Source organism: Diplotaxodon limnothrissa, linkage group LG3 (assembly GCF_057381915.1).
Source record: "Diplotaxodon limnothrissa isolate DT_005_m linkage group LG3, D_limnothrissa_male_GT1.1, whole genome shotgun sequence".
In the NCBI taxonomy this organism is placed as follows: Eukaryota; Metazoa; Chordata; class Actinopteri; order Cichliformes; family Cichlidae; genus Diplotaxodon; species Diplotaxodon limnothrissa.
The window spans coordinates 37,195,695-37,206,056 of NC_140598.1; the positions used below are offsets into that span (position 1 = coordinate 37,195,695).

Here is a 10,362-nt window from a genome sequence, read left to right on the forward strand (position 1 = left end):
AAACTGTCCTGATATGTTTTCAGCACATTCCTGTGATGGCTGTGAAGACTGGGGCTGGAGTGGAGCTTTGTTGAATTACTGTTTGAATCAGTCAGTAAAACGAGTTCAGGGATTAACGCTGTAACAGTAATAAACCGACTCTGGAGTCTGGAATCGCTCGTGTCCAAACACTCGTGACGCAGTCGTAAATTTTTACAGCTTCAATTTCCACAACATTGTTTTATCAACAAGCTCTCAAGTGGGAAATCTGGCTCGGTTTCAGTTACGCTCACTGACGGTAAAAGACTTCGTGTCTTCTTTATGAGATGTTCCACTGAGACCTGAAAAGAAGAGAGGAGGGGAGGAGGACAGCAAGTGAACAGGGAGACGAGAAGGAAGGAAGGAGGGAGGGAGGAGGGGGACGCCCGAGCATTTACAGCAATCAGAGTGAGAGAGAGATAAAGAGGGAGCGAGGAAGTGAAAACTGAACTCAGTTTGATTTTAGTCAGTTTAGTCTGGACTGAGCAGAAGGAACTAATCTTCTTCTTCTTCTTCGTTGACTTTGGAAGGATTTATTTTAAGAGGAAGTGACAGACAAAGACAGAAAAACTCAAACAGGTGAGATTTTTAAACTTCTTTTCATATTTCATACATTTATACAGACGTAAATTTGAATTGTGAGCCAGCAGTGCATTCTGACGAGTTCACACCTCTGATCTGTCTTTAATTTTTTTATGCCTTATTGACACCAGCTGACTGTTCTGTCCTTCAAACACGTCTCTGTTATGTCTGTGGTTTAGGAGTAAAGTGAGAGTTCACTGAGCCCAGTCTGATCTGAGGTGGCCCAAACAAGTAAAACCAGATAAAGTGTCAAGAAGTACATTCTCAAACAATAAAGTTCAATACGTGGTGTGTGTAGTTGTCTGCGTTTATAACTCCAGTGTTTTCCCTGCGGTTTGAAATTTTGTGTGATCTTGTGAATTTCATGAGCCCAGGCAACTAACCACTCATACTAGATTGCATCCTGTCATCTCAGCAGGAATAAATTAAGTTGTTGAATTTCATACAGATACTACATGATTTAATTAGGTTCACCATAAACATTAAATTATTTTGTACAAATTAAAAGTTCCATTTTTGTAAATGTAAAAACCACCAATTTCCTTTTTTGAGTGCAGCAGACTTTAGTCAGCTCCTTACTCCAGTATCCAGATAGGTGAGTTATTAAAAAAATGTAATGCTGTAAAGTTGCTGTAAAACATTTTACCATGGGAGTCTATGGGGCTTTACTCACTGCTGAAGTCAGCCTCAAGAGGACATCAGAAGAACTGGAATTTGCAACTTCACAGGCTTCATTTTCCAGTCCTGGAGGTTGCTCCTTGGAGATTACCTCTGCAAGCCCTGTGAATTATCTCAATGTAGAAATATCTAGCCAAATATTAACATCTTATAGGATTAATATCTTTAAATATACAACTAAAATCCTCAAAAGCGGCCTTTACTAACCAATCACCTGTCACGTTCATTCTACCCTCTCCACAGACCAAAAACAGCAGATTCATCTGAGGACCACGATCACTTTCACGTCCCCTTTCAGCCCAGCTTCACAAAGAGAAACAAAGATTCTGGAGTCCCAGAATTCAGGACTTTTGAACAAGTTTCTGAATCTGAGCAGCCAAACAGGGATCTTCTGGAATCAGTTTTGAAGCTACAGAAAGTTTTAGAAACACTACTACCTCCAGATTTTTCTCTAAATTTGGGAAGTGGTTTAGAAGTAGCAGTCCATAAGAATTTTTGGAGTCGCAGTAGCAGATTCGGTGAAGGGTTCCAGGATGGGACACAGAATTTCCTCCATGCCCTTTGGGTTCATCCTGCTGCTGATTGTCTGGTGTTTGTCATTTATTGATCCAGCTGTCTGCCAACATAACCCCACATCAGAGCCATCTTTCTCAAATCTGGTGATGTCTGATCTGCCAGGCTTCCACAGCACTGACCAACCTCTAGACCCAGGCTCGCATCATTTGCAAAATAATGAGAAGAAGAGTGGTCACGGAAAGCAACACTTCCAAAAGCTGAAGCAACACAAAGAACAACAACCGTCCACCAATACATCTACGGTGGTTAGGTGCTCAGTCAATGTGAAAATGAAAGCAACCTTCAGGTACATCAATGTCGTGCTTTCCTGTTCGATCTTTATTGTGGGAATCATTGGCAACGCCACCCTGCTGAGGATTATCTCCCAAAACAAAAGCATGAGGAATGGACCCAACGCTCTCATAGCCAGCCTCGCCCTCGGGGACCTGATATACATCACAATAGTCATGCCGATCCATGTCTATAAGGTACCGGACTTAAGTTTATATGTATTAATCCTTTTAACACCTCAATAGCTTTCATAATCTACTGACTTGAAAATCCCAAAAGGTAGCATTTAAGAAACATGTGACCTTTAATAGGTTTTTACCTGAAGTCCTGAAGAAAATTTAAGTGCAAGAAGCTCAAAAGAGTAGAAGAGTTAAAAGGCTCTGATCAGATGGTGGGAGAGGTCAACTGTTGGAACGAGGTCTCAGTGGATCTGGGATATCAGCGGGAGTCTGACCTCACAAAGCTTTTAAAATTAGTTCAAAGATTTACTGGAAGCCAAAGAATCTTTTTCTGAAAAGTTGCCAGTTTAGCATGTGGCTAAAATAACATCAAAGCCTAACTCTAAGAGTACATTTGACAATATCAGGAGGTTTAATATTTATGACCTGTGTAGCACTAACATGGACAATATGATGGGGAACAAAACCACTTCCTAGCTGAGTGTCTCTATCAGGAAGTTGAGTGTCGTACTGATAACAACCCAAAAATATCCTGCTGATTGTGATTGCTCACACACTGTTTTAAAGCTCTCTCGGTTTGTCCGTGTGTGTGTGTGTGTGTGTGCAGCCCTTGGCGATGAGGTGGCCCTTTGCCGAGAATGACTTTGGGCTGTTCCTCTGCAAGCTGGTTCCCTTTGTGCAGAAAGCTTCAGCCGGCATCACCGTCCTCAGCCTGTGTGCTCTGAGTGTGGACAGGTAATACAAATTTTACTATGCTGATGATCTTCTTGGTGCATTCTCAATCATCCAGGAAAGTAAATCTCCAAAAGTTGATTCTGTTCATCTGGACGTAGCGTTTTGTGGGAGAAACGTTTCGTCACTCATCCAAGTGACTTCTTTAGTCTCAGCTGACTGCAGGTTTCCAATCTTATAAACAATACATTACAATAACTAATCATTATTATTACATTATTATAAACAATACATTACAATAACTATACATTATTATTACATTATTATAAACAATACATTTGCATAATGACTGAAACCAGCCCACTGAAGGAACACTGGGCTGATGGTCGTATCCAGATATGCCCTTTATCAAAAATATCTACATGTCTAAAAAAACAGACTCTGTCATCAGCCTCTAGTCGTAGTCTTAAACCTCAAATAGTGGCGCTTGTTGTTTTAAAAAGGCTACTGTTTGTCAAAGCTGCTGTAGTCTAAAGAGACCAGCATGGCCTTGTGATGCTTGTATGCAGAGCTGGAGTAAATTCAAAATCCACATTTTGAATGATGATTTCATTCATTGAGGGAAAAAATCCAAACCTACCTACCTAGTAAAAAAACCACACAAAAAACCCTATTAATCGTCCACCCTTGTTAAATCACAAATTAACTGTGATTATCCAAATATTTTGGAAAGCTCAGTTTAATTTTTACCAGTCACACCCAGGTCTGATTACTGCCAGACCAGCTGAATTAAGAAATCACTTAAATAGAACCTGTCTGATAAAGTCAAGCAGGCAAAAAGATATCAAAAGACAGCACATCATGCTATAGTCTAAAGAGACAGCTGAGAAACAAAGTCAGTGACATCTGTCAATCTGAAAAGGGTTAAAAAGTGATTTCTAAGGGTTTTTGGACTCAACTGGACCACACTGAAGGCAATTATCCACAAACAGAGAAAACTTGGAACATTGACGACTCGTCGAGGAGGTTACAAAATAGTCCAGAACAACATCCAAAGAACTGCAGGCCTCACATGCCTCAGTTAAGGTCAAAGTTTATGATTCAACAATAAAGAAACTGGGCAAAAATGGCATCCATTGGAGAGTCCAGCAGAAAACCCCTGCTGACCAAAAACAACAAAAAGCCTTCTACATTCTAATGATCACCAAAACCTTTGGGAAAATATTCTGTGACCTGACGAGGCGAAATCTTTTGGAAGGTTTGAGTTACATCTGGCATAAAACTAACTTCACAACTTGCCATAATAGATGGAAACATGAATTCTGCTTTCTACCAGAAAATACTGAATACTAGGAGACAAGTAAACTTGGGTTAAGTGCACCTCAAAAAATAAATAAAAAGAAGAAGAAGGAGAGGTTTTTTGGGGTGGTTTAGTCAAAGTCTGGAGTTAGATTAGATTGAGATGTGTTGACATGACCTTAAACCTTCATGTGACCAAATTAAACCAATTCTAGAAAGAACAGTGGGCCAGAGTTCCTGTACAGTGATTAGAAAGACTCATTGCCAGTTATCTAGCTAATTTTGTTGCCAACGGAGGCCCAACCAGTTATGACGTTTAGGAGGGCTGGGTAGGTTTGGATTACTTTCATCCTTATTAAATTAAATCATCATTTAAAAGCTGAATTTTGCATTTGCTCTGGTATCTTTGTCAAACATTAAAATTGGTTTGATGATGTGAGACATGTAAGTGTGAGAAATATGCAAAAAACTAAGAAATCAGGAGGTTTATCTACTTTCTAAGTGTGAAAATATGAAAAGGAAACAAGATCTGCATCAGATTAGATTTAAATCTGTCATTGTGCTAAAACTATGTGTGAAACTAACATTTATGGAATGAATATTTTTCATGAACATTAACAGAAGACGTATTTTTCAAACTGTTCCATCTTACTTCCAGGTACCGAGCTGTGGCATCCTGGTCACGGGTGCAGGGCACGGGTCTCCCCACGGTAACAGCGGTGGAGATTATGGTGATCTGGGTGCTGTCGGTGGTGCTGGCTGTGCCGGATGCTGTCACCTTCACTATGGTCCCTTCCACATACAACAACCATAGCTTCAATGTCTGCATGTTGTCACACAGGAACACACCCTTCCTGAAAGTGAGTCTGCACTCTGAGAGCTTGCGTATGTGGGCGTGTGTGTGTTTATGGGAACATCTGATAAATATTTAACCCTCAAAACTGACTAGTGGCTGCTACAACAGTTTCTTCACATCCTCCACAGCTCTCACGTGTCTCTTAATAGTATTTTCACCTGTAAGGAAGCTTTTTTAAGTGGTATGTCAAATAGAAAATTGAAGGTAAAACAATAAGAGAATGAGAGAATGAGCTGGTAGGGAGTGGTAAAGATTTATCAATTCTTAGCTATCCCAGCTATGCCAGAGTATCCTTGGGAAACATACTGAACCAGAGGCACCAGTGTGAGTGTTTGCACAAACATTAGACATGGCACTTTGGTACTTTGTGCTACAGTTTAACAGATATCAGGTAAAAGCAAGAAGCCGTGTGTCAGGTTTGATCATGATGCCACTTTAAGATGAATGGTCTCCATGGACGGGAAATAAGTGGCCACTTTCGTCCATTTCCATGGACTCGTGGTTTTTACGTCTCTGGGCGAGGCCTCTTTAACTCAGACGTTTAGGACAACATTTCCTGTTTATGTCTCCAGGTCATGAGTAGCACAAACAAACAGCACAGGCACTTGAATCTGAACCTGGGTCAGCTGACCTGCTATCAGGTGTTGTGTTTGCATATTAAAACTGAATCTTTGACGTAACAAAGCAGCTGGGTTCAAGTACAAGCTACCAGCTCCAAACACAGATCACAATCATGGTCATAAACAAAAAGCAAAGTTTAGAAAGACGAACATGTTCACATGGGCTTATTAAAGGATAGTGTGGGTTTATTTTAACCCAGTTCATTTCCCATTAGTGTGGCTGTGGGCTTGGTCCACTCTAATGTTGCACTCTCCTACATGGAAAAGTTTTGATTCATGATGGTAATGCCAGCTTCCTGCAGCATTCAAGGAACATGGATTAATTAATGAGTCATTTCCAACATGTTTTGGATCAGACACAGAAGGGAGCTGAAATCAAATCACCAGCATATTTATCCACACACACTAATTGGATTTATCAGCCAGCTGGTGTTTGTTGTGCTCCTCCTTTTCCTGAATCTCTGGAAAACAAGTGCAAAGTTAGTATAACTAACAGAAAACCAAACACACCCTCGCAAACTGTCAGTCTATTTAATTTCCCATCTCTTCCTCCAACATGTCAATGCACCATGTCAGTGATTGCTGTTTCAACCCCTCCACCTACACCAACATCCAGCTGCCAATTACAGTATGCTGCAGATTTTCAGGAGCCTATCACAGTAGACTTAGGGTGAGAGGTGGTGTACACCTGGACAGGAGGCCAGAACATCATGGTGCCAACACAGAGAGACAGATAACTGTTCACACTCATATGCATACCTACAGCCAATTTGGAATCATCAGTTAACCTACCAAGCACATCTATGTACAGTCAGGAGAGATTTACGCAAGGAGGGGGGGTTAAATTGCTGACATAAAGGTCCCAGCTGAACTCAAATCCAGGATCAATTTTATATAGTATACAGAACCGCAAACAATACCCTTTATAATGTAAGATAAAAAGCCTCAGAGCCGACACATGCCCCCTTGAGGCTCATATGGAGGCCCAAAAGGACAGCAGCTATGGGGCCCACATGTTTTCTTTGGACAAGCCCATAGTGGGTATGTCTATAGAAAACCCAAAGGGGCTAAACTGCTGTCGACTCTGTGTATGTGCACTCATTTGAGGATCACGGGAGATAAACGTGGGTTTGTCCTGCCCACACTGCTGCAGTCTGTGGATTTTACAGACTGTGTGGAGAGTGAAACTGAGGATCCAGATGCAGATGTGTGGAGGCAGTTAGAATTAAACAGAAAAACCCCCCACCTTTATTGGCAAATAAATATTATGCAAAATCCATAAACAAAGAAAGAAAAAGGACACATAACTATCAAAATAAAGCAGGAAGTGAAATCTAAATAGCAGCATGCAGAAACAAATTAACGTAACACTAGGAAACTAACAGGAGAGGATGGAACAAATACACCGAGGGTAACTAAACTGTAATACAACCAGAAACTAAGAATGAGACTAAACACTCTAAAGAAAACACATGAAGAAAATTTAAACAAAAAGCAAACTCAGAAACAAGCAGAATACTTAAATAAACAAAACTTGAAAGCCCCCAAACTCAAAAACACTGGGTCAGTGACCCCGGACGAGGCCATGCAGGGGCTCATTTACCCACAGCTACCCATGGTGGGCCAACACGGGCACGTTTATGGGGAACAACCAGACAGTTGCCTGTGAGGAGGGTTTTATGACGGGTAACCATCTGCTGAGAGAAAAAACGAGAGCACAGAGAGATGGGTATAAAACACCTGCAGGATGCTATGTAGTAAAGCTGTTTCAGGTCTGTGCTGCATGTGTCAGCTGTTGGCTCTAGAGCACTGTGATGTGAACCAACAGATTCTAGAAAGTTTTTACATCCAGAAAAAATCTGTGAATACAGGCTAGCATTGAAATATGGTCACTCGTGTCTCCAAAAACAAGACGATGGTGGCCAGGATGTTAAAGCTGAAGTTTCCAAAACCAACATTACTATGTCCATCCTTTATGTACAGTCTGTGGGTGTAATGTGGTTGTCTCTGTGTTTTTCAGCACTACATCGAAGCCAAGGACTGGTGGTTTTTTGGTTTCTACTTCTGCATCCCTCTGGCCTGCTCAGCCATTTTCTACAGCCTCATGACCTGCGAGATGATCCAACACGAGAAAGAAAGTCTGAAGATCTCGCTGACCGAGCACCTCAAGCAGGTGATCACCAACACTGAAAAAAAAGGCTGTTTATCTTTAACACACAAACAAGCTTCTTATGCAAAGTCCTCTCTGCAGCGGAGAGAAGTCGCTAAGGTCGTGTTCTGCCTGGTGTTGATCTTCGCCTTGTGCTGGTTTCCTCTCCATCTGGGTCGCCTGCTGAAGAAGATCATCTATGATCGAGACCTCAGTGAGCAGCGATGTGAACTCCTGAAGTAGGCCAACCATCATGCACTGCTGGGAAAACAAAGCTTTTTCTGTTTGTTTTTTTCTGGCTGTTTACACGTGTCTACATTTTCTAGTTTCCTGCTGGTCCTCGACTACATCGGCATCAACATGGCCACCATCAACTCCTGCATCAATCCCATAATCCTCTTCTTTGTGTCCAAGAAGTTCAAAAACTGCTTCAAGGTAAACACTGAACATGGCTGCGCTGTGTGAGAGCGAGTTTTTAATCTAGACTGCCAAGAATCTGCTTGTTTCTGTGCCAGCGTAGCATCGCAGCAAGGTCACGGGGTCAAAGGGCGTGAGATAGATATAACAGAGAAACAGAAACTTATCAGATGCTCCCAGAATGGAATTATCTAGAGGACAGAATGAGAGGGGAGATGTATAAACATGGAAAGGTCGTGACCTATGATAGGAGACTTATGGGAAGTTAGTTCTGTAGGGTTAAAGAGGCACTCCACCGAATTAGCACATAAAGGGGTGTGAGTGAGGTCATGTTAACAATCCATTAAATTTTAGCTCACATCCACCAACACCTTCAAGGTCAACTCAACGAATTAATGGTTGAATTAAAGCCTTAACTTAAGAACTATGATCCCTACACGTGTGGTGTGTATGCAACACATACAGGAGAAAATACCCTATAAAGACTTAAAATATCATGCCACATTTGACCACTGACCTCCTCTTCAAGGTCAATAGATTGATCTGAAGGTCAAGCTGATGATAATGCTATATCAGGATACTAAAGGTGCTGAGGTGGTTCTCTGCTCTTTCAACAATGTGTCTCCTGTGAGTCGCTGAAAGAGGTACGCCTTTAACCTGACTCCCCTCTGTCTGTCTGTCTGTCTCTCTGCAGTCCTGTCTGTGCTGCTGGTGTTACTCTGGCTCTCTCTCTAACAGCATGCTGCCTCTCCACCATGGGACGAGCCTGCAGTACAAACACACTGACCACTGAGCGAGCAGGACACTCGCCTGCATCTGCAGCTCTGAGCGCTGAACCAGCAGCCACACAGAGACACTGACTGTGTGTGAAATACAGCACAGAGTACACCAGCGCTTTCATGTGTAGTCTTTACCTTTATTAGTGCATTTATTCAATTCTGTATTATATTATGTGTATTATATGTGATATAGTTATACTATGTGTCAGACCTTATAGCTGCAGTGTAGTGACGTTTAAATGTTTAGTGACAAGTTCGAGTTCCTTCGAAAAAAAGAAAAGAAAAGGTTTTCCTCAAACCCTGAGCTCCGAATTCAACCTCATCCAACATCTTTGGGATGAATTGGAAAGCCAAATGAGCCGGACCTCATCACCCACGGTCTGTGTTGGGCCTCTTGTGGCTAAACAAAGTATTACATTAATTATGATAACGTAAATAATGTGTTTTTGTGCCCTTTAACTTTTACTGCAGATAAGCTGTTAAATGACAGCAAATCTTTGTTTTTACTAAAGAAAAGAAAATTAACAAAATCTTATTTTATCAGATCAATTTGAAATAGCAATATTTTTTCATGATTGAAAAACCATCTAAAACAAGAGAGAATTTCTTGTTTTATTTTCATACTTGATAAAAAAATAAATAAATCTTGTTTTGATATTTTTTTCTGTAGATTTTGAAGTGTGTCCACAAAAACAGTGCATTGTCTCTGAATTAACAGAAACGTTTCATTTTTCTAGATCTTAGATGTGTCTGAGTTGCACGCAGCCATTTTTTCTTTTTTCTTTTATGCATCCTATTTATTGTTGTTTAAACATGTAAAATAATATTCAGTTAGTGCAAACAGAAACAATTGTGATGTCAAATGGTACAATAGCGTCCTCTAGAGGCTGAAATTTTGCATCACATCGCACAAAATCAAACGTCACACGTGATGGTAAATGCAAACGTCAGGGTCTTTCTGCTTTCGCAGCTGAAGCTGAAATTTAAATGAAGTGAAATATAAAACCTGTGTGTGCTGTGGAGCAGCGATCAGACCAACAATCTGACTTCCACCAAAGTCTCTAAACATGTCAGCACATGGACTGAAGTTACTAGTGTTGAACTATTCATCTGTTTTATATCTATACTTACTGTGACTTGTTTAATAAGTATTACACGTGTTTGTTAATAAAAGTATATTCTCCACATGCTCATGAAGCTCTGCTTTGGTTTTTATATGTGTGTGTGAGTGCTAAATGTCTGATTTTTTTCCAGTGCACTGCAGTTA

The 10,362-nt window shown here is 40.9% G+C and overlaps 1 protein-coding gene across 1 annotated transcript; it reads left to right on the plus strand.

Annotated features, from left to right (window-relative positions):
- The first annotated feature begins 540 nt into the window (after positions 1–540).
- On the plus strand, positions 541–9,171 carry LOC146635653 (endothelin receptor type B-like). The gene is made up of 8 exons (XM_085348656.1): positions 541–597; positions 1,522–2,321; positions 2,911–3,038; positions 4,933–5,134; positions 7,771–7,923; positions 8,002–8,138; positions 8,226–8,334; positions 9,011–9,171. The coding sequence occupies exons 2-8, from the start codon at positions 1,812–1,814 to the stop codon at positions 9,107–9,109; spliced, it is 1,338 nt and encodes a 445-aa protein (XP_085204782.1). The 5' UTR covers positions 541–597; positions 1,522–1,811; the 3' UTR covers positions 9,110–9,171.
- The last annotated feature ends 1,191 nt before the right edge of the window (positions 9,172–10,362 follow it).

Excerpts from the sequence above, each read along its gene's own strand:
- LOC146635653 (XM_085348656.1), top strand. The coding sequence starts at position 1,812 with ATGGGACACAGAATTTCCTCCATGCCCTTTGGGTTCATCCTGCTGCTG. Across the intron at positions 7,924-8,001 it reads TGACCGAGCACCTCAAGCAG|CGGAGAGAAGTCGCTAAGGT; the intron begins GTGATCACCAAC and ends TCCTCTCTGCAG. Across the intron at positions 8,335-9,010 it reads AGTTCAAAAACTGCTTCAAG|TCCTGTCTGTGCTGCTGGTG; the intron begins GTAAACACTGAA and ends GTCTCTCTGCAG.